The sequence below is a fragment of the Triticum aestivum genome, chromosome 5B, assembly GCF_018294505.1.
Source record: "Triticum aestivum cultivar Chinese Spring chromosome 5B, IWGSC CS RefSeq v2.1, whole genome shotgun sequence".
Lineage (NCBI taxonomy): Eukaryota > Viridiplantae > Streptophyta > Magnoliopsida > Poales > Poaceae > Triticum > Triticum aestivum.
In genome coordinates, this window is record NC_057807.1 from 51,565,219 (window position 1) to 51,589,740 (window position 24,522).

The 24,522-nt window shown below is 44.8% G+C and overlaps 2 protein-coding genes and 1 long non-coding RNA gene across 4 annotated transcripts; 2 read left to right on the plus strand and 1 right to left on the minus strand.

Annotated features, from left to right (window-relative positions):
* The first annotated feature begins 483 nt into the window (after positions 1 to 483).
* LOC123110342 (uncharacterized) lies at positions 484 to 3,125 on the plus strand. Its single transcript, XR_006453313.1, has 2 exons — positions 484 to 754; positions 982 to 3,125. It is a non-coding gene; the product is annotated as an uncharacterized lncRNA (long non-coding RNA).
* Positions 1,645 to 8,382, minus strand: LOC123110341 (meiosis-specific protein PAIR3). Its single transcript, XM_044530837.1, has 11 exons — positions 8,195 to 8,382; positions 7,404 to 7,484; positions 5,645 to 7,294; positions 5,380 to 5,527; positions 4,331 to 4,474; positions 4,192 to 4,255; positions 3,963 to 4,112; positions 3,766 to 3,824; positions 2,724 to 2,858; positions 2,137 to 2,228; positions 1,645 to 2,056 (listed from the first exon to the last, which is right to left on the minus strand). Exons 2-11 carry the CDS (start codon positions 7,434 to 7,436, stop codon positions 1,988 to 1,990), a joined length of 2,544 nt encoding a protein of 847 aa, XP_044386772.1. The 5' UTR covers positions 7,437 to 7,484; positions 8,195 to 8,382; the 3' UTR covers positions 1,645 to 1,987.
* A 12,486-nt stretch (positions 8,383 to 20,868) lies between these two features.
* Positions 20,869 to 23,553, plus strand: LOC123110343 (uncharacterized). Of its 2 annotated transcripts, XM_044530839.1 has the most exons (3): positions 20,869 to 22,242; positions 22,615 to 22,677; positions 23,178 to 23,553. In XM_044530839.1, the coding sequence occupies exons 1-2, from the start codon at positions 20,952 to 20,954 to the stop codon at positions 22,662 to 22,664; spliced, it is 1,341 nt and encodes a 446-aa protein (XP_044386774.1). In that variant the 5' UTR covers positions 20,869 to 20,951; the 3' UTR covers positions 22,665 to 22,677; positions 23,178 to 23,553. The 2 variants fall into 2 exon arrangements, with proteins under 2 accessions (XP_044386774.1, XP_044386775.1); XM_044530840.1 differs by lacking the exon at positions 22,615 to 22,677.
* Positions 23,554 to 24,522: the final 969 nt, after the last annotated feature.

Sequence of the window (24,522 nt, forward strand, 5' to 3'; positions counted from 1 at the left end):
AGAGTGTAGATTAACTCATTTTGCTTCGAATGTAGCCACTTGTTGAAATCTTTAGAAAGACAAATATTTGAAAACGGAGGGAGTACTATTTAGAAGTTGTAGATGCATCAATATCTCACATTGCAGTTCTGTTATCTGCAAAGGGCATGGTAGGTTCCCATTTTCCATCTACTGTGCCAGAACTTGTGTGTGGACAGACGTACATAAAGCTGGAATAACGGCAAAAAGGACCAAAGATGTTTACCATTCGAGTACAGCCAGGCCAGACACTGGCGGAGCGCTCCGGTGGGCAGGGTATGCCAGCCGCCATACCTTGATTTTGGGCAAAAAAGAATTTATACGTATGCATCTATCTCGATCGGCACACTCTGGACTCGTTCGACCGCAGCCAGCGCTGGACTGATGGGCTGTTGGGCCAGTAGCCGGTGCCCGGTGGAGATATACCACGCAGGAAGGATCGATTCGATCAAGCGCCCACCCACACGAGGCAAAAAAAAAAAAAACGACGCACACGCACGCTCCACCTAGACGCGACGCGACCCTAAGCTAGCGCGGCGGCGCCTGGCCAGGTCGCGAGGACCAGGCGAGCGATCGACGACGGCGGCAGCAGGCTGGGGCTTAGAGGGCTGCGGCAGCAAGCTCCAACGGCGGCTCCAGCGAAAGCAGCAAGCTCCAGCGGGCGACGACAGTTGGGTATTTTCCTGGTAATTACCCAGGGTCCGAACCAGAGGACTAATTGCAGCCACTTTGTTAGGTATTGGCGATTTTTCTTTTGTCAATTCTCCAGGATCTGAAGTTCCGAATCAACTGCAGTAATTCTGAATATAACAGATGAAGATTTATGTAGTGACATTGTACAATAATAGGGTGGAAAGTTTATTTATATTTTTCATTCATGCTAGTGTACTGTGTACTGTAAGCACAAGTTCTTGTTTTTTGATGATTATACGTGCAAGCTAATAATATGCCCAACTAGTGCAGTTGTGTCCAGATTACTAGAAGATGGATAGAAAGGGGAATGGATTAGCAAATCCAAAGAAAAGGGAAAGAGGTAATTTCTGAAATTTTGTAGTAATTTCTCATTGAGTTGGCTATGCTTTCTACCGGTAGCGACGGCAACAATTGAAAGGGCCTTCTCATCAATGAAAATCATCAAGACTGAGTTGCGCAGCAAGATGACCGATGGTTGGCTTAATGGCTTGAGGTTTGTTATATTGAGCGAGAGATCTTCAAAAGTATTGGTCTTGGTAAAATTAAGAAAGATTTTCAGAAATGAGGGTAGGGCATTGCCATTGCCTGGGTCATTGAGCCGCCATTGAAAGCTTTATTATCGTTATGTTTTAAGTTGTTTTCCTATTGAAACATGCCTACATTTTTATTGTATTTAGTTTTTCGGTTGTAATCTGTATTGACTCTTTCGATTTGCATCAAAAGAATTCTTTCCTTAAGACTTCGCCACACCTTAAATTTTTTTCGTCCTCCGCCTCTGAGGCCAGACATACATTGCCTCTAATTTCTTCTGATCCAAATCTGATGCACAAAAGCTAAAAAAAAGGGCATTGACAAAAAGAATCAAAGATGCCACCAGAAGAGTACACTTGGTAACTTCAAAAAAAAAAAAAAAGAAGAAGAGTACACTTGGTTTAACTATCACATTCACATGGCAGCAAATTCAACGTAAGCATTTTTGCGATTTTGTACTGGATCGTTACATTACTTGACCCACGACACGATTCATTCAAGAATTGTGGGAACTTGCGCGGATGGTAAGTTAACGAGTCACTGACTCAAAGTGGTAGAGATCGTAACACGATGCTATGCTCCTAGACATAGTTCAAGCTGAACTGTAAGCAAATGAACCTTATATGCGTTCTGGCGCCATCCTTCTATACCCTTTGTGAAATGGAGCCGTAGACCTTTCTGTGATGTGGTACCCTACTGGTTCCGCCTTAGCTATCTATCTATGGTGTAGTGCAGGTGAGCTTGATCACTCTGCAGTTTCGGTGATGAGCTCCTTGAGTACCTGTTTTAGGCCACTCATCTTCTTCCGGGCTCTCTGCGAACCATTTCCGTGGAAAAGGTTAGCATTTGATCAATACTGGCATCCCTGGGGTTTAGGAATGATGTTTGACTTACCTTCTGAACCTCCGAGATTTTGGTTTCGGCGTCCTTGAGCTGAGAATCAACTGTTCTCTCGGCATGTTGGAGGAGCTTCTTGTGTGATGCTCCTGTTGATGCAATCATAAAACAACACCATGGTTAAGTGGTAATCCTGGTGGCAAACGGTTAGAAAAACAGAGCATTTAAACAGATTTCTTCAAGTGGCTGTATGGTTATATATTCCATTTGCCTCTTAAAAATGATAACAGTGAGCTAAAACTATAATTACTTCACTGCTGACTATTTCTTCTAATCATGTGCCAATGTAGATTGGACGATCATTCTTTTTCAATTAAAAACCATCTGATTTAACCACATTATTCAGCAACAAACGTCAAACCTTACAATGTTGGAATCTTATGTGCCTGGGTCAGATGACATAAAGTTTGCAATCTGTAATCAAACTGCTCCAATGGTGATACTTCATAAGGCTCCGTTTTGACAAAGGTTAACATGATTCCACATTTTTGGGAGTTCATGCAGTATCAGTTTGCAATAAATAGTCCAGCAAGTAAAATATTGCATTTGCATTTTGCAAGTGTATGGTTTCAAGTTAAACTTACTTTGCTTGTCAGCTGCTCCCTTAAGTTCTGCATGATAGGCTTCAAATTCCTCAAGCGAGTTCTTGCAACCAAGCAACTGCTGATTAACCTCCTCCTTAAACTTCTCATGAAGAACCCTTAACTGTTCTTGTTGCTCTGAAACAGGAAGACATAGGACCAGGTATATCATTTGAGTAACTAACGTTTATTCAAGAGAAACAACAGAAGACATGCAAGAAAACAAGGTAAAGTATAAGGATTCCCCAAAGGAATCTTGCGACAAATGTGCCTTGCTAACCAAACAGGCGACTAGCCTGGTCAAACATACCTAACTTCTGGTGTGGCATGGTTAGCATACCAACCAAACAGGCTCTAAGCCTAAATATATGCATACACAGTAAAAAATCCAAAGGGTAGAAGATACTCCAAAGATGTTTTGTATTCTTCAATATGGACTAAATATGGACAGAAATGAGTGAACACACTAAAATGCATCTATACACACCCAAATCAGAAAAAAGTAGAACATCTTATAATAGTGAACGGAGGGACTAGTAAATAAGAAATAACCAAACTATAGTGGATAAGTGCAGGCAGATTCAAAGAAATGGTACATTAATTTTTCTCAAATTAATCTTTCATGGCACTGATTTTATGCTTCAGCATTCAGACGATGAAAGTGATTCAAGAACAAAATCAACCTATTTAAGCTTAGTTTTTGGGGATTCTTTATATGCATTCAACATTCGTCTTATTATGTTTTTCTAAGTTTAGGATACGCTGGACCTACATAACATACAGGAATCAGATCATGACTTTATATGTCTATACGAATACTCTACAACTTACTGAAGTATAAGATTATGTAAATTGCTCGAGCTGAATAATCCAAATAGCTGAAGTATGAGTGGCACAATGGATCAGAATACTAGTACACATCATATCTTTATAGATACAGCTTTCTGGACGGATTCTGACTAATGGGTCTAATCTTCATAAAACTCATGATTCACAATAACAGACCACAAAACTAATTTCTGCAGTAACATAATATAGGTTGTACCTTCAAATGTTGATTCTAGTCGCTTTCTTTTAGATTTTCCTGCATTGACCAGCTTATCCCTGAAAGTACAGTTGAATGTGTCAAAAATAGCTGCACCTCTAATATATGTGATACTTTTATAACAAGCCTAGATATACAACTAGGTCTGTATATGCAGATAAGATGTTGTTTCTTGGTAGCGCCGGCAAAGATCTTACACATCATCCTGCATCTGCACCTCAACTCCCTCAAGGTGCTGGCGTATTATCTCCCCAGTACCTGCCAGTATCTCAGAACTTTTGTTTCTTGTTTCAGACTTGATCTTGGTTTGAAACCTTCCCAGCACCACCAGTAACTGATCAAAAGCCCTGGTTACAATCAAGAAACAAAATTGGATCAACCAACAATATCAGATATGTATTTCTTTACACAATCTACAAAACGGACCTGGTTAGGTAGTCATCTGGGCATTGCACTGGTTCTTTGTCTGACATTATAGTTTCTTGTGTTCCTGAATGAATTAGTAATGACATATCAGTTATGAACTGCAACCGTTAGTTGAACGTAAGAAGGTAATCAACTTTACCTGAAGTGACAAAAGGAATAGGCGAAGGTAAGCGCCGTTTTTTGCCTCTTTTACCATCTTTCATATGTGATTTCCTATCCAGATTTTCTGGAGGAGATTTATCAGGGCTGTCTACATCTGAAAGCCATTTGCGAGATTTATATCCTACACATGAAGAACCAGTTATAGATAAGTAACACTTCACAGGTAAACAATTTTTGGATAAATATATGACATAGTGTAATTTATACGTCTCCAACAGCATGTGGGAAAAGCTTGGCTCACGTTATTAATTTTCCAGAACTAAAGTGTCAAAATATTAAACTTAAAACACTTAGCAAAAAACAATAATGAAACGCATTTAAAGTAGCATGAATGCACATGACAGAATATGCCACATGTTGCTTCTATTCCATTTGAATGGCTTGTCATGAGCAAGCACTTCATACAATAGTTAAAGAGTGAGTGGATCATGTTTTGGAGAGCCTTAACCTTAAAGCCACAGTAGGACTATTGGATGCTCTGCCACTGATAGTGATTGATCAATGATTGCTATGAAAAAATTGTGGAAATAGAGCTGATGCAATAAAAGTAGGACTATCAGACATAGTTAGAAAAATAAACATGCCTAGGCTCTAGGTGATAGTAAAACACACCTAGTGCTTAATGTCTGCATAATTACGCTTTGGTTCAAAAAGTGCAAGCATGTGGCAGAATGTGCAATTAACACCTAGCATTTTTTTAAACTTTGCTATTGGATGCTCTGACTCCCAATGTTTAACTTTTTTTCAGGAAAAGGACAGGAGCTCTGCCAATAGTTTTAACTGGTTCTAGAAGATACATAGAGAAAGTCAATTTATATGTGCAAATACATAAAGAAGAATGTGTTCTAGAAGAGTATTATCCTCGTGCAGAACAGATGGGGTAGTACTCTGTAAACTAACACTGTCACCTTTGGTTTATAAATGTAGCACTAAATCTGAAAGTGACAAAACATACTCTAGAAAACTATTGAATTGCATGTACAAAGTATTAATGTGCACTGGAAGTTGCAAAGTCAGTATTCTGACCTTTCCCGAAGCTTGGAATAGAAGTTTGAGCCATTTCATCTTCAGTTGGCGCAATGGGTGAAAGATTTGGTTGTTTTTTGCTCTCTCTTTCTTCTGGGGAATTAGGAGATTCACTGTTAGGTAACTCATCGGTTTTATCCATCTGGTCCTGGATATCAACAGTACAGGAATGAGTGACAAACAGATAGAGTTAGTCTGTTACATGAGTATATACAAAACAAATTTACTATGGCTGGGAAATGATTTATAGATTTGGAAAGCCTACCAATGGCTCAGACCCTGGATCAGAAGCATAGGAACTTGATCTTGACCTGTTCACACTTTTTGGATACTTGGGGCTGTATGTGTCATCATGTAGCATTTTACTTCTGTGGCGGTAGCCATTTACATTAGTTGCAAAAGTAGGACTTACAAACTCATCTTGCATGTCTGCAAATCTGTTTGCCAATGGACTGGCAAACTTCTCTCCAAGTTTACCATTTATCTGGGGACTTGCCTCATTGTCCCATGGGTACATTTTCGGATCAGGTGATGGACTAGCAGCACCAGATGGTGGCGACTTAAAATTATTTCCCGCTGCTTTATGTGCCTGAGGGTTTCTGTCTGAAGCTTTGCTCAAATTAGCATTCTCCTTGTGGTGCAGCAATGAAGAATAATTTGCCTTGCTCTTTGATGAAATATTCTGAGAAGAGAGCTTATCTTCACCTTCATTCAGTGTCGTGGACAGCAACTTTTCTGAAGACTGCATCTTCTGAGGCTCAACTTTAGCCATTCCATTCAGCCGTTTCTCCCTAGTAGGGCTTCTAGAACAGCTCTCAGCAGTTTTTCCAGTTCGGGACAAAGAAGAAAAGGAGGTGGTTTTCTCTCCCTTATTCTCTGATGGTGCATTTCTAGAAGATAGCCGTCCTTCCCTACCATCCGGTGTGATCTTGTCAGAAATCATGCTAGAACAATTGACCTTCTGAAGCTCTACTTTAGCCTTCCTATTTGAGCTTCTAAGATTTCTCAAGCATCCAGAGTTACCGTTTGCAGATTTGCCCGCGGTTTTGGGTGTGCATTTCTCATCAAAAACAAACACATTGTCCAGTGTTTTCTGCTTGGGTGCAGAACATTTAGTAGACAATGGTTTCTTTGCACTCTGGCTCTTATCCTGCTTCTTGGAGGCTGCTGGTGCTTTCTTGCGACCCAAGGTGCGAGTAACAGGCCTTATTTCAACTACTTGTGGAGTATCAGAATCTGACTCAATTGGATCAGAGGATGGTTTACTCTTTGCATAGGTAGCTGTTTGACACTTCAGCAGATCAGGTGTCTTGATATTATCAGGAAAAGGTGACGTGTAAACCTTCTTGTTCCCTGAAGATGGTCCATTGGCAGTTAAACTTTTAGGTTGGTCAGGTGTCCCAATGTCTTCAGGGTTTGGTGAAGCAACAGCCTGCTTGGTTTGTGACGTACCAAGGATCCCCCAGAGCTTCATCCTGAGAACTTCGCTGTTGGGTTTGGTTTTATCTGCAGATTCCACTTGGCGCCTTCCTTGTGAACTTAAGAAGGGTGTATTTTGCGATTGGTCCAGCTGGCTGTCTTGTTCTTTTCTTGTTCCAAAGGAAAAGGTTCCGGTTTGCCCAGGCGCATGGTGATCAGGTTGTGACAGAGAACCCTTAACAGGGGCGGCTTCAGGTGCCTCTGTAGCAGATCCGCCATGGTTTGCAGCTTCTTGTGAGACCCGGAGTGAAGCATTATAGCCTTTCGGGGGTCTAGATCTTCCATCAGTTCCCTGAGACGGGTTCCTCTCGAATGCAGGGGCAGCAGCAGCATCTCTGCTTCCTGTCCTTGGAATAGGGATGCCAATTGATACCTTCGGAAATTTACCAGATGGATACTGGCTGCTGGCCAAACTCCAGTAATCACTTGATGCAGCCTGGACACATCATAATGCATGAGTTATTAAATACTGCTGTGAAAGAACAGCTAAACCCGAAACAGGAGGCACATCCTACAATTTATCACAGGAAGTTGGTGTTACTCACTTTCTGGATATTCGGCAGCTTAATTTCCGTCATTGCAGCTTCTGGGATAATGATAATAGACCAAATCAACTGAGGTTGAAGCTGATAAACAGGAGAACAAGAGAATTAGGTAAGGTTCCACCAATGTTAAAGCATCATTTAGGATCAAATTAAACTCCACGGATGTATAAATAAATAGTACAATATGAGACTATAAGCCATGTCTGCGACCAAAATTAGAGATGAACAGTACCACAGAAGACAGAACTGTGCAAAATATTCTTCTCAAGTGTAACTTATGCCAGGTCTGAATTGCTATGCAGTACTAAAATGAGTCAAATCGAACAGGCTGCTGAGAGTAATAGAATACCAACCAGATCGACTTAGCCTACTCTGAGAAATCTCGAGGACCAGCCCCTTCTAAGCACATCGAATTAATAGAAGACCAAAATTAACAGGTGCAACTGTACCACCGAGCACCGGACTAAACGCGGTCTCAGCATCCAGAGACCGTCTTCCACAAGCAATACAGCTTAGGTCAAATAACTTGACTCGGGAACGCAATACCGACACATTTGTAGGACTTGCGGCAGCTAACCGCGTGTACAGAAGCATTCCAACATTAAGATCCATGGAGTATCAGGTGTGTTTTTTTTTGCGGGGGGAGTATCAGGTGTTTGATAGCGACGAATCGGAACCGAGCAAACCACAGCGAAATGGCAACAACAAGCGTGCAATCGAGGTGAAATTAGAACATGTAGATTAGGGAATCCACAGGCGGGCACCTAATTCCAACCCGTAAACCCTAATACCTCGCGTGCGGCGGCAGCGGCGGCGGCGGCAAGGTATACCAGGGGCGGCGGCGAGGTGGACCAGGGGCGGCGACCGGCGGCGGGGAGGGCCTAGGCTTCGGTCGCCGTGGTCGCCGGAGAGGTCGCGAGCGAGAGAGAGAGAGAGAGAGGGGCGAGGGGGTGGCGGTAGGGTAGGGCCGTAGGGGGGGATTTCGTGAGGGGGCGGGTCGCGGGGCGAATTTTCAGAAGGGTGTCGAAGAGAGGAAGACGGCGGGGATTTTGAAATTTTGGGGAACTGGTCGCAGAAGCCATTGCGTCATGTGAGGCACGCTTTCATGGCCCGCGTGTCAGTCAAAGAAATGGTGCGAGACACGTTTTAAGTCGTCACGGAGGACCGCCATGGCCTCACCACCAAGAGCAAAGCTGTCAATTTAGCCTCTTAAACGGCACTTATACCTTATATACTACTCCCTCCATCAAAAAAGTCTTACATTTCGGAACGGAGGGTAGTATTTTTATATTAACTCCGCTCAACAAGTTCCCCGCTGAACTTTTAAATTTAATTTCTATAAAAAAATCACAGAAATTTAAATATCGATAGCCCAATTTAATAATTCAAACTATATTGCATTAACATGGATATTGCTTATAAAGGATGATGGAGTACCTGCCTTCATGAGCTGCTCGTGGGTGGAGAGAGCCCATGGCCGTTCATCCCGCGGTGCCTTGCCGTAGGGGCTACTCCGTGGGGCTCCAATCTGCCCGGACGGCTCGGACAGTGGCGACCCGGCTGGGCGGTCTATGACGGGTGGTCCGCGTGAGTGTGCCGAGGGGCCACCGTCGTTGGGCCACGTCAGGGGCGCCCTCACATGGCCTTTCTCACGGCGTTGCATGTGGGAGAACCCGGCTCGGTGGTGCATGACAGTTGGACCACGGGGCGTGCCGGAGGCTCTCTAGGCAATGCAAGCCGTCCGATTTGCTCGGAAGGCCCGCACCCAGGCGACTCGTCTGAACAGTCCATGAAGGATGGACCGCGGGGCGTGCCGGAGGCTCTCTAGGCAATGCAAGTCGTCCGATTTGCTCGGAAGGCCCGCACCCAGGCGACTCGTCTGGGCGGTCCATGAAGGGTGGACCGCTGGGTGCACCTGGGGCCACTATCATTGGGCGGCTTTGGGCACGCCCACGATGGCCCTCTCGCGTGGAACGCGCACGCAATAGTCTAGCCTGACCCGCCTATCAGCGCCTTCACCCCGCGTCGGGCCGGTTCAGTCGCTCCTGCGTGGTGCGTTGTGGTCGTAGCGTCGGCTCGTGTATGATATAAGAGGCAGACGATGTGGAGAATGGAATTTGGGGCAAGACGGTGGAATTAGAGGCCATAGAAATAAAGAAGACCTAGGAGAAATGGATTGGAAATCCCATACCTCGGGGGAGATGAGAGATGAAAACCACGCGCTTGCTACCACAGGGCTCTGGCACCTTGACGGCGGAGCATCCCGATGACCCTCTAGAGACGGTGGCGTACGAAGGCTACGACCACCGCATTCGGTGGTTGCCTCATGCCATGCCATCATACTTGGCGGCTGATGACTATGACGGTAGCGTGTGGCAGTAGCAAAAGAGTCAGATCATGAAATACTTTCAAACTGGGATTAGAGTAGGGCGTTTTGGTGACCGAGCTCCATGGAGACCTTTATTTTTGAAAAATTCAAAATACAAACTTTTCAACTTCAAAAAATTCTAAAAAAGATATATGCAACTATACAAGGATGAGATGTATGTGTGTGTAAAAATCACTGTTTAAGAATTCACCCGATTAATCAGTTAACGAGCCAGTTAATCGCTACTCACAACATGACCGAATCGAATAACACCTATTCGCCACATTAACTTGTCAGGCCGATTAATTGGTCAGTTAGACCGATTAATCAGTTGTCATGCCGATTAATCCCAGCTGGCCCATTAACCAGTGGACAAACAAAGACCAATTTTTTGGCCCGTAACCCCTTCCAGCCCCACCCCGCTCCTTAATAGCTAGGATTAATAATTTTACCTCCTCTCTATGCTTTTCATATGTGTACAACAACATGTTTTGGTATACTACATAGCTGGGAGCATAAGAGTATGGTATAGTACATAAAAGAATCTAGATATATGTTGGCAAGTTCCTATTCAATCTACCGATTAATGGTCGACCGATTAATCCAGTTAATAGGCCGATTCACCGATTAATCCGTACTCCTAAACCGACCGAGCAGCTACCAGTTAACTTTGAAATGAGACCTATACAAAAAAAAACAAATTTCTGAACTTTGAGGATGAATAATATCATGTGATAAAAAGCCTCAGATTTGTCATTTTTTCGCAGCCTTCATTTCAACATATTTTGTCCTAAAAATTTACACATGTGTGTTATGCCTCCATATATATCTGTATTTTTCACATTTTTTTGAATTGTAAAAATATGAATTTTCATGAATTTTGTGTTTTTCAAAAACCGGCCTCCATGGAGGCGGAGCTCCAAAAGGCATTTTCTCTAGGATCATCTCTTTAAACTTATCGGTGAAGGTCAAAACAGTGGTTTTGACCACAGTAAGCAACCTGAAGTATATCCACGTTTTGAAATTCGAAACCAGGGATTCTCGGTCTTAACTTTCGAATGCGCGCACGCAACCTTTTTCTTTTTCTTTCGTCTACAGGAGGAGTCAGATACCTGCTGCACAGCTGTGCGGCAGTGACAGGGGACGTCTGCAGCCAGCTTATATGTGCGTCTCTGGGTACCATTCTGCTATACTCCCTCCGTTCTAAATTACTTGACTTTCATTTGTCTAGATACGAATGTATCTATACTTGTTTAGTGTCTAGATACGTCCGTGTCTAAACAAATGGAGGTCAATTAATTTGGAACGGAGGAAGTATAATGCTTCTTTGTTGATCATCCACTATTAGTACTCCATTCACATAGTCAGTACTGAAGATGATTTATCTTTCCTTGTCGTAGTGATGATCGCTCTTTTCTTGTTCATGAAATCAACAATTGAGAAAATTTAAAACTGAAGTTTGTTATTTCCAAAGTAATGATAATGATGTAGTTTTGTGCTCCAAAGTAAATGATGTCCGGATGATAACTAACTGAGCCTCTTACTCACTTTTTATTTCATTTTTGGAGGTGAGTTAGATGGACTGTAGTAGCACTTTGTGCTTACTGTTTTCCATATGGGTGTATCTTTTCCATGTTGAGTCAATTGTCCCTGATTTTTTTTTCTTTACTTTGCAGGTTTCCTGGAACTAATAGAGGAGGGGTGGTGCTATATCAGGAAAGAAGCTGCCGGTAGTTTGTCAAACTCTCATTTTGGAGCAAGTCTGCAGAAGTTTGGGTTTCGTGTAGTTTGTTGATTATTGCTACATCTTGTTTAGAGGGAGATCTGGTACTAGCTGTTTCAGACGCCACGTAGAACTAATTTAAATCAGCATATAACGGTTACGACGTAACATGGTGAGTGCTGCGCTTACTTGCTAGAAACCCTCATTTTTTGGAAAATCTCAAGAAGTTTGGGTTTATTGCAGTGTGTAGGTTAATTATTATCCTGTTTAGAGGGAAATCTGGCAGCTCTTTCAGCCACCACATTAGTGCATCCCAGTAGAACTAAATTAAATCTGGCAGCTGTTACATTCACGGAAGTGACTCTCATATATCTTCACCGAGTTTGTTGAATGAAGGTAATTTTCACCGCTGTGAATTTGCTGCCATCTTATCGATCTGACATCAAGGAGCTGTCTATGAAGTTTATCACTTTTTCTTTCATTCTTCTTAGCAGAGGAAATGCTGTGCTAAAACTTCTACTGAGATTAGGCAAGGATCATGCGAGTGGATTAGCTCTGCTCCTGAATTCCTGTTTGATTAGCTCTGCTCCTGAATTCCTATTTGATAAGCTCTGCTCCTGAATTCCTGTTTGATCATGCGAGTGGATTAGTTGAGATTAGGCAAGGATCATGCGATCTGGACTGTGATCCCTTCACCATTATGGAATGGATCACTCCTTGAACCACAAAAAGAGAACATACACATATGCATGGCATGTCTCATCCACACTCGAAACCATAGCAACCAAGGATATCGGGCACATCACACAATTTGTTTTGATATACCTCACCAAGTTGGAGCCACTGAGATGTACTAGCAATCTACTCCCTCCGCCCCATAATATAAGAACGTTTTTGACACTACGTTCTTATATTATGGGACGGAGGGAGTAGCATCGTCATGCACTGCCACTGCATCTATTTTACAAAGATCAAGAGTATCTGAAAGCAGGATTTTGCATTAGATGGTGAACGCGCAATTATCCGTTTACATATCAATATACCACATTCCACACTTGGAAAAACATAAAAAGAAAAACTATCTCTGTTCCAAGTTGGCAGGCCTCAGGTGTTGATTTCACCTGCTAAACTATACATGGAGACAAGCTGCCGGCAGTAGATAGAAGACCAGTTTATGTTATATGGAGATCAACACTTTCACAATATAATAGATACATGCATATTTCAAAATGTCATATGGTTTTGTCCTGTCGAACCTTAGACGAGTGTATACAACAGCTGTGGGAATACACATATGAATGGTTGATGCAAATATATAGCCAAGGGTAACTCTAGTCGACTTCCTATCCACTGTAAGAGCAGTAAACGGCCGAGTATCTTTAGAAGAGTAGAATTTTAATCCTCTAAAGGTGGCCAGACCTAGCTGATTCCCTATATTTAGAGGAGTAATTTTTTTCTCAATTCTTTAGCCTAGCCGCATGAAATTCAAACAATTGCACATTATATTGTTTTTTGCGCGTGGATAAATTCTCTTAGAGCATCTCCAACAGACGTGCAACGAGCGAAGCGCTAAAACAGTTTTTTTCGCGTGAAAATAGCGGGTTTTTTGTGCGCGTCAGGGCGCTGGCTCCAGCAGGGGCTGCAAAATATTGCGCGCGCGACCCGCTCCAACAGACGCTGTAAAAAAAACGGCGCGCGCGAGCAACCAGAACACAAACTAGTTCAACCAAATAGATAAAATTCAATGATATAAATAGCAAAGTTCAACCAAACAGCACAAACTAGTCCGATATAAATAGCAAAGTTCAACCAAACATCACAAATTAGAAACTACGAGGACTACTCTGAGTTGCCGTCCTCCTCCTCCTCGCTTGTGTCGTCCGACATATGAAGAAACGCGTCTTCCCATCGATCATCATCCTCAGAGAAGAATGATGCCTGTCCCAGATCGCACTGCGATATCGCCAATGCCTTCCGACGATGCCTGTCCGCCCGTTCCACGCGCCGCCTTGCCCTCCTCTCCGACTAGAAGGCGTTATCGTTGGCGACGTCCTCTGGATGGCGCTGGCGCCACTCCACCATGGCTCGCTCGTTCGCCTCGGCGATGAGGAGGCGGCGCTGCTGCCGACGGTGTTCTTGACGGTCGGCGTCACTTACTAGCCGCGGCAGAGGGGCGAGGTCCTGCGCCTGCTCGCCCGTCCAGACGTCCTGGAAGTTCATCTGTGCGCGAGGCCTCGAGAGGTGCCACGCCGCCGCGTCGTACGCGCGTGCGGCCTCGTGAGGGGTGTCGAAGGTGTCAAGGCCGAGGCGCACGTCGCCAGACCGGATCTCGGCGTAGAACGTGCCAGCGGGGGTGATACGACCGGTTCTAAGTGTACCGACGACAATGACGACGCACAAGGTAATAGTCAGAATCAAGTTGTTGCAACGCCATTAGTAATCACAGTGGGCGATGTATTCAACCTATCTACGGCAGAAATACGAAGAGGTCCATGAGCTACTTGAAGTTACGTGCATGCATGTTGATGTGTTGCATGGCTTAGCTACAGATCAATCAAAGAAGTTTTGGCTGCATGCATGCAAGGTTAGCCACGAAAAGAAACACTCGTTCGTGCATGTACAGGAGATATGTTTTCTAATCCAAGAATCCTACTCGGCTACTACTTCTCACGTTCAAGCCCACCGGAGATACTTGTGCATGTTAAAAGGATTCAGTGGTGGAGATTATTTTTTTAAAGGAAATTGGATGGGACCCACCAAGAAAGACCTACGTGATTAGAGTTAAGTTTTATTTAACAACTTCTGCGGCCGGTGTCTAGTTGTCGTTTGTTTTTCAATTCAAGTTGGTTGTTTGCTTAGATTTGTTATAGGCGTGTGCGTGCGTGACGGCCATATGTCAAACTTGTGTCTGGCTATTATAAATAGCCATTGTGCGTTCAATGTAAAAGCAGGTTATATTCAATGTGTTTTTAGGGTAAATACCGGTATCGAGTTTTGGGGGAAGCTGTCTAAAAATTCCTAAGTTTTGAAGGAAGCTTTAGAAAACCTCTATGTTGCGATTTTTCTTCGTGGAAATTGTTTTGTGCGTGAGTACCGTCGTCGAGATTGGTTTTCTCGTGCTGAGCCGTAAGGTTCAAACCCTCTACTTCGTGTACATCGCGTGCGCGGGCGAGAGGTTGCTACTACTGAAGGTGAAGTGTCGTGAAAGGTCGGGCCACAACAACAGATCGGATCTCGCCATCGAGGTTCGGTCGATATCAGGGGGGGGCACACGTACGCCGCGGTAGCCAGAAGCTCCCTAGCGGCACGTCAGTGGCGAGGCGAGAAAGCGGGAGAGAGTGCGGGAGAGGGCGCGTGGCGAGGTGGAGAGAGATGGGAGGGCGTGTGGCGGGCGTTGCATTTTATAGGCGCGCCGGATGCCACGCGCCAAATCTAGCGCGCGGCCAACCGTTTTTTTCCCGCATGCGCAATCGTTTCTCGGGTGCCCGAGAGTCCCGCCTTTGCTGGAGTGCACGAAACCGTCCCGCGTGTGCTAAAATCGTATTTTACCGCGTTTTTTGCAGCCATTGTTGGAGATGCTCTTAGTTTGATTTTTGCCGGAAGTCTTCGGCCAACTGGGCACACCTCTCTTTCTTTTTGCGGTGAACACACTTGGAGACTTTCAGCATGGGAAACACAAAGGACAGGAAAACAAAGGGAAAGGCTGCCCGTTTTCTCTTTCGCAGACACAGAATCACCGGGAGGACCGATCGGTCTCCTTTCTTTCTGTGGGGAGGGAGGCTAGGGATAAAAAGGCCCTCCTGCTGTAACGGTGCTTCTTGTACAGTCCCAAAGCAAAAGCTTTTGTTCTCGCTGCCAAACAGCCATAAAAGCGAGTCTGTGCGGCTGTGCCCATCCGTGTAACCACCCCCTTCCCTCTCCAAGCCTTCTTCCTTGGTAAAAAAGCACCCAAATCCACGGCTTCCTTCCTACCCTGCATCAAGGACGGGGCGTCGACCCGTTGGCTGGGCAGCTGAGGTTGCTGCCAGCCCACCCAAGTTCAAGTCCCGGCTTGGACACGTGGTGCTCACGGAGTTTCTCCTATAAATAAATGCCAACGAGTATCCGTTTTTATCAAAGCTTTGATTTTCGTGCTTATCTTAGTTGTTGGTTTAGTTTATGCATGGGTTAGCCCTTGGGTTGGTCTTTTTTTTTCCTACCCTGCATCACGTCTCCCATGGATCCAATGGTAAAACTGAATAATCCCTGAAAAATGCACCCGGGAGGTGATTCACTCCCCACAAAAACCCATTGCCACTGGAAAAGGGGGAGATCTGCCCGTGTAAAATTAATGTGTGCCTGATCTCTTCTCCCTCAAGGCCTGATCTGTGAGAAATATTTGCAAGCACCACTACCCTCTCACACCTCCGGAAGTTTATTTCGAGAATAAACAGTGAAAAGTGTCCAAGAACTATGCTATATACAAAATCAGAAAATTCACAATGATGTGTGTAGTAATTATTGCCATGATATATACAAAATTGCCATGGTGCGTATAAATTAATTGCCATGCTATGTACAAATAATTTGTTGTGATCTAGTACAGTTGTACAAAAATCATGCATGGTAAAATGCCATGAAAAATAGTTGCCATTGTTGTGACGATTAATTTGCCATTACATATGTACTGAAACAATATAAAACATACATAGAAGAAAACATACAAAAAACACAAAGAAATTGCCAAGATTTATGGATTGAAATGACATAGACATAGTACAAATTGAAATGACAAGTTTTTTTTAGATGAAGCTATATAGGTCATGAGAAATGAGGAAAAAAATGGATTGGTGATATGGCAAAAGTAGAGGATTTGAAAAAAGGGGTCACATCAGTAGGGTAGCTAGAACAAACATTGTTATTGTAAATTTGCAATGACAGCTGTAGAGAGACAAAAATTTAAGTTTTGGTACGTGAGTAGTACACATGATGGCAATATAGGAACAAAAATATAATACAAATAAACATGGCAAGTTTTAAAATTTCTATATAGGTCATGGCAAATGCCATGATATAGAACAATGTGTTTTACATATGTTTCAAGGAGAAGAACAAAAACTTATTTTAAAAGTCCATTATGTAGAGCAAACAAAAAAAATGGCATGACCCTGCAAAAGTTTCCAAGAACAATTATTTTGGCCATGCTGTAAAATTTGTCATGGATCGAGAATTGTATTTGCCACCAGACTAGTACAAACTATTTCTTTGCTCACAATAGCTGCACGAGGCGCCTACTTCAATTAAAAAAATCAACAAAATCAACCCCACCGCTATCTTAAGCCACCATGTGACAAAACATGAAAAGAACTACTAATTGTCATGGGTCAAAAATTAAGTTGCCATGGCGAAAAAATTGGAGATGCTATGGCAAACACATTTTAATTCACCATTCATCAACATAATTTGCCACACGAACACATCATAATTTGCCTTTATTTATTTTGTATCAGAAAATATGAAAAGTTGACATAGAAAAAAAAAGGCAAACTAATTGTCATGTCTAGTTTGCCGGTTGTGCATTGTGTTGACTGAAAATTGATCTGCATATTAAACAGGTAGAGCATGAGAGGCAAGTCATGGAAAAACTGCACAAGGTAAAATGAAGTACCTATGTTTCTCCGCCCCTCCCGAAGATAGCTCCTTGTGCCGCATCTCCTTCCGTGATGGAGATATGATGCTGCCCTCCACGTGTGTGCTACCGGCAGCCCTCGCATCCGAGACCCCGACGATGCTCCCTACCGCCGCTACCTCGTTGGGTACCGTCGGCAGCGCCTACCATGCACCTCGCATGCGCCTGGACCTGGCCAAGCATCCTCCGAGCCCCTATGTCATCGGTCTCCCCGCTACAGCCACCCCGCGGCAATGGCCATCACCGGAGCTCACCACTACTCCACCACGAAGCTCCGACGGTCGGGGCTGCAACAACATATTCAGCTGGCCACCATCCCCCCATGAGGACGTTCACAGTGGTAGATGCCCATCTCTGGTGGAGGGAGATGGGTGGTGGACTGGTGGGTGAGTGGATCGATTGCCATCCCCGCGTCCTAGCCGCCAGCGCCACTCCCTACTGCACCACTGCGCCGTTGCAAACGTCTCTCTCTATTGCACACGACACCAACCGAATCATCGGGAGAGTGAAAAGAGGCAATGGGGGGGGGGAGGGTTGAGACACGACGAGTGTGTGGGGTGATGGGACTCCAACACTATGTTGGCCCGTTCACGAGCCCCCCCCCCCCCCCCCCCCCCCCCCCAAGAGCGAATGCTTGCTCGATAATGAGGTGGCGAGGCGTCGTTTACGAAGATTCATGCACTTAATGCAACGGTCCACTGATCGTTCACTTGAAAATCGTTCCCACCAAACGGTGGTACATTAGCATTTTTGTTTATTTATGATCTGATGCAAAATTCTGTTTTTCAAAATGTTGTTGTGCAAGCATACATCACGGCATATGGGGAGGCTTCAGGTTGCCTAAGAGTTCGCTATACAACCATTGAGGGCCTCTTTGATCCAAAGGATTTTAGAAGGATTAGAATCCTTAGGAATTTTTCCTACGTTGGTTGTTTGATTCGTAGGATTGAATCCGAAGAATTTTTTCCTAAGGATTCATCATTTGTACTACATTTCACAGGAATTCTAACATCTACTCCAACCTTTTGAAAGTAATCCTTTATTTTTTCCATGACACAATCAAACGAACTCAAATCCTATAGGGATCCAATGGACATGCCATTCCAATCCTACGTCTTTCCTATTCCTATATTTTTGCAATACTGTGAATCAAAGAGGCCCTAATTCCCATTTTCCATATAATACTACTCCCTCCGTCCCATAAGGAAATATAAATGAAATTCAATTTTTTTAAACTAAATTGAAAACTTCTTGGCCAGCCTTCCGGCCGCAGCCCCACCCCATGCCTATGTTTACTGCTGCATGGTGACGGGCCCACAATAAGAGTAAAAGCAGTCAAAGTATCTTTTTTTTGTCAGAGCAGAAAAAATATGGAAAACGCTTCCTTCCATCCGGATGCAGGCATCCGGTCGAGCGACTGGTTTAGGCGCCGTTCGATCCTTCCCGATCGTATGGTGGACATGCTGTCGCGTGGTCTCTGTGGGACCTGACCCACCGCTCTATCCTCTCTCCCTGTCTTAGGCCCTGTTTGGTTCATAAGTCCTAGGACTTTTTTTAGTCCCAACTTATAAGTTCCAAGTTCCTAATAAGTCCCTATCTGTTTGGTTCCTGGGACTTAACATGGACTAAAAGACCATTACAACTATAAATCCCTGTAAGTCCCTCCTTAAGAGTCTTATTTCATAAGTCCCAAATGCCCACTTTAAGTCCCTATAAGTCCCTTCTGTTTGGTTTAGATAGGACTTAAAAGGACTTATTTAAGTCCCTACACCAATAAGTTCCTGTAACCAAACACCCTCTTATTTCAGCCACACGTTCTCCACATCCTGGGTCAAACCGTCTTCTCCCCCATCTCTCTTGTCCTTCATCCGGAGATCTCACCCGCCATGGATGGCATCCATGGAGCTTTTTCTCAAGTGATGCGAGGGGTGCTGCGAGGACGGTGGTTTGGCTGCTGCGAGCTGCGACGGCGACCGGGTTGCTACGGCGATGCTGCGACGGATCTGGGCTACTGCGACGGCGGGTAGGGCGGCTCCGCCGATGCTTCGACGGCATCATCATGCTGCGAGCCAGTGCTGCGACGTCGCCGGGCTGCGAGCCGGTGATGCATCTGTGCGGCCGTGCTGCGACGGCGCCGCGGTGCTGCCATGGCCACCATGCTGCAAGTCGGCGCTGCCATGAACAACATCTTGGCCCTGACGACGTTGCTGCGATGGCGGCTCAGGCTGCTCCGACGGTGCTGCTGCAACGGCAGCTCGGGCTGCTCCGACGGCAGCTCAGGCTGCTCCGGGGATGATGCGGCGGTGGCTCAGGCTGCTCCGGAGATGCTACGACGGCCCCGCCGCGCTGCGAGATGGTGATGTAAGGCCACCGGAGTTGCTGTGAGTTGGTGCCCGTCGTTCTTCGATGTCACCGGACACCGGATATGGCTACGCAAGCGAGGATGTATGCCTAGTGTTATGTGATGAGAAGAAAGAGAGGGAATTGAGCCATTGACTATCGGACAGCTAGGGAAGTTCAAATCGTATGATTTAGAAGCCGGATGTTTTTCGCTGTTCTACATCCGGATGACGCCTAGCAGGCGCCAAAAAAATATCTCCACGAAACCACTCTGAAAATAAGGGCAATTCCTATTTGGCACTGCAGGCGTCCGTTACAGTGCAATTTAGCGTCAAAAAATTGTGCGAACCAAGGATCGAACCGGGAACCACGTCGCTGACAGCGCAAGGCTCTAGCCACGAGGCCAGGACCAGTTCTTTGAATAGATACTTCAGTTGAATCATTTATTTGTCAATGTCAGGTCGGGTTTTCTGTTTCTTTTTTCCTCATCCTTTTTCAAATTCTGTGAACTTTTTCAAAATCAATGAATTCCTTTTAAATTTCAATGAACTTTTTTTAGATCCGATGAACTTTTTTCAAAATTGATGATTTTTTTGAACATCCATGGACTTTTTTAAATTTCGATGAACTCTTTTTTCAAATTTGATGAACTTTTTCAAAACCGATTAACTTTTTGTTTGAAAATTGATGAACTTTTTTTAGGCTTGTGCACTTTTCTTGAAAATTGATGAACTAATTTTGAAAATCCATGAACTTTTTTCAATTTCGATGATTTTTTTTTCAAATTTGATGAACTTTTTCAAAACCGATGAACTTTTAGTTTGAAAATTGATGAACGTTTTTTAGGCTTGTGCACTTTTCTTGAAAATTGATGAACTAATTTTGAAAATCCATGAACTTTTTTCAATTTCGATGAATTTTTTCCAAATTTGATGATTTTTTTTCCAAATTTGACGAACCTTTTCAAAATCGATGAACTTTTTGTTTTTAAATTGATGAACTTTTTTTTCAAGTTTCTGAACATTTCTTGAAAATTGATAAACTTTGTTCAAAATCTATGAGGCTTTCCAAATTCACGATTTTTTTGTCAAATAATTCAAAAAATAGTAATTGGTACCGTCTTGTGCAATAAAATAGCGAGAAAACATTGTTATTATATAATTTGTGCACATTACGTATAATTGGTGGCAAGTAGTCCGAGTGGTTAGTAGAACTCGTACGCTAGTGGAACTGCAAGAGTTCGAAACCTGTGGCGCCCAATAGGAGCTCCCGAAAATAAGTACGATTACCACAATTCCGATATTAAAAGCAAACTGTACTTGGTTTTTTGAACTTGGAATTAAAGTTGCAACCTTTTTCTTTTGTCAGGAAGGGAAGACTGCACACCGTCGACAGGACTACAGGAGTCACCCAAACATCCACCACTCCAACGGACGGACGGACCACACCATGTCGCTCCGGCGCCTCCTGGGCCTCTCCACCGCTGCCGTCTCCGGCCGCTACCTCTCCACCGCCGGCGCCGTCTCCGGCCGCCTTCGCCGCTCCCTCTCCACCGGCGCCGCCTCCTCGCACCCGCCACCATGGGCCATCATCGACCACTCGGCCGAGGTTGACCGGTCGTCGTCGGCCCAGACCGCGTGCTTCCGCCCCGTGGGCCCTCCGGGCGTCTCCAGCATCTCCGCCCCGGCGCACCTCATCGACCCCACCGCACGCCCCACCGCGGACGGCGGCAGGGTCCAATACCTCGGCGGCAACGTCGTCCAGGTCCTCTTCGGCCACGTCGGCGCCGCCAGCGGCGACGGCCACCTCCTGCTCAGCTACCACGACCTCCGGGCGGAGGGCCCCTGCACCAACTGGGACCTCACCGGGAACCCCGAGATCCAGCGCTTCGTCTGCAACCCCCTCACCGGCGAGATGCTCCGCCTTCCCGACATCGGCGGCTGCCGGAAGATCCTCGTCGTCCACCACATGGGCCTCCTCACCCAGGCCGACGGAGGGCCCGGGTGCGGGCCGCCCGACAGGTTCGCCGTCGCCGACTTCGTCTATAACGGGGCCCTTGAGCGGTTCCTCTCCGATGAAGGCAAGTGGAAGACGGTGATGATGGGCTCGCCCGGCGGACCGCTGCTCCCGCGCGAGATGGAGATGAACCAGGAGACGGTTGCCTTCGGCGGCCGCCTGTGGTGGGTCGACCTCACCCTGGGCGCCGTCTCCGTCGACCCCTTTGCCGACCGGCCGGAGATCCGGTTCGTCGAGCTGCCCAGCGGCAGCGTGCTGCCTGCGCCTGCATGTGCTCACGAAACAGATCTCAGCAAGGTCGAGGAACGGGCTCTGTCCATGATGGAGTTGGCCAAGCGCCGGCGCATCGGCGTGAGCGAGGGGAGGCTGCGCTATGCCGAGGTGACTCCGGGCGGGCCGTTTCTGCTCAGCTCATATGCGCTCGACGACGGCGAGGGCAGCGGCTGGAAGCTGGAGCACCAGGTGTCGCTGAGGAAGGTCTTGGCGGACGGAGGCTACCCGTGGCAGGAGAACTCGGCGCAGTCGTCGCCGCAGATCGCCGTCCTTGACCCTCTCGACGCCAGTGTCATTTACATCAAGGTCGGTGAGCACGTCCTCGTCGTGGTGGACATGCACAATGGGAAGGTGATCGGGGCCTCTCGGCTTGAAGACGAGTACTTTTCTGTCATACCATGCGTGCTTCCAGCGTGGCTTGGATCAAGCCGGATCCCCACGGCAGCGGCAGGTATGTAATCACCTGCTTGTTTTACTGTTACCAATATCCTTACGATTTCAAGTTTTACTTTTACTCTTGCATTGCTTGATTGGTTTGTGCTTGGATAGAAGATTGCGAATTGTTCATGGGTTATAATGTGGAAACATAAAAATGAATGAATTTTGATGTCGAATTGACGCTGTCAGTAAGATCCGAACAGGAATTGCAATCATATACGGTACATACTAGGATTGGTACTATTGATCTAGTTAGACCGAATCATATCTATTCGCACAACTACTACTATCAGTATGCTCATAGCAAGTAGCAACCCATAGTCTGGGTTAGCATTGCGTTTGTTATTCTAGTTATTGTACCTTGACAGTGGAAACCATTTTTCAGGCAAGATGGATGTCTTGGAATCGACAGATGATCTGTTTAGTTTCGTCTAGAAGTGCTGACTGGGTATGATTCTTGCAGCCAGCTTATGCATCTCTAGGTCTATTCTTTAATCTAATACTCTCTCCATTCCAAATTACTCGTCGCAGAAATGGATGTATCTAGAACTAAAATACATCTAGATACATCCATACCTGCGACAAGTAATTCGGAACGGAGGGAGTACTTCTTTGCTGACCATCCACTATTAGTCATCCATTCACATTGTCAGGACTGAAGAAGTTTTATTTTGCCATGTTGTAGTGATGATTGCTCTTGTCTTTTTATGAAATATATAATCGACAATTGATATAATCTGAAAGTGAATTAAGCTTGTTATTTCCAAACAAATGTTAATGATGAAATTTTGTGGTATGAAGTAAACATGTTGTGAAGATGATAACTGACTTCCCATTTCGCTATAATAGCGATTGTGGTTACGCGGTTTTTCCATTTTCCACATTGAGTCAGTCTTTTCCATGTTGGGTAGTCAAACGTCCCTGATATTTCTTTGCTTTACTTTTCAGGTTCCTGGAACTAATGGATGCAGGGGTTGCGCTATATTAGGAAGCAGGCAGTAGTTTGAACTCTCATTTTAGAGAGAAAATCTGGATGAGTTTGGATTTATTCTAGTTGATTATCTATGAACTATCTGGTTTAGATGGAAATCTGGCTGTGGTTTCAGCGCTCAGATTAGGAGATTCAGTAGAACTAAATTAGTAGTACTAGGAAGGAAGCTGGCGGCAGTTTGTTAAAGTCTCATTTTGGAGGAAGTCTGGAGAAGTTTGGGTTCGTTGTACTAGTTCGTTGATGAATTACTATCTCGTTTATTAGAAGGAAAATATGGCAGTTGTTTCAGCGGTCACATTAGGAATGGAAATTCCAGAAGACATGATTAAATCAGCATGCATGTAGCAATGGACTACCACAGAACAAGATGCGTGCTCTGCTTACTTGCAAGACATTGTGCCCATCAAGTTAAAAGAAAAAAAATACGGTCATCTTCTTGTAGGGATACATGGATGATGGATGCATCCATGATCTCTCGCTGCGGCATGATAAATGGATAAATGTTTCAACGCATCAGTAGTATTTATATCCATATCTATACCTAATATTAAAAAGATTGTTTCTTCACTTTTGGGGGCCCTCTTGTCAATTTGTACGTCATGGCCTAGCTGGGCATGTCCATCGTCCGTCTGACATGGGTTTTGTTGGCCCACTTTGGGCCTCTTCGTAGGCTTGCACACCAACGCACATAATGTAAGAGCAAGTACAATAGAGCTGAGTCAGCTGACTATAAGAAATAAAATAGTATATTCTTGCTTAGTTGGAGGAAAGAGAAGAGGAGAGAGAAGGTAAGCGGGCTCTTGGTGAAGAGCCAGCTCTAGCACGTGCTCCTAGGCACTTTGTGAGATTGAAATGTGGGCCATATAATAAAAAAGGAGTACACTTTTCTAATCAACTATTGTACATATTGACTATAAGATGGACTATATACGACATGACAATGTTTACAGCTAGCAGTTGGCTATACTATTAACCATGCTCTAACCATTCATACTTCAAAAAGGATAACTGAGGCACACCACTGGAACGGTTGTTATACATGAATTGGACACAAGAGTGCCCTACCCTTAGAGGTGCCGTTCACGCACATATCCTCTGCCCTAAGTTTCCACCTTACATGGCAACCTGACACCATAATCATCCCATACGCACAAGAGATTTGTTGACTGAACCCTCACGCAACCGGGACCGCATCGATGACAAGAATCATTCAGACAAAAAGGAACTTGAATCGTATATGGTGGACGACGAATTTGTAAAATGATGCACAACGACCATCTATACTTAAAAAAAATATCAATG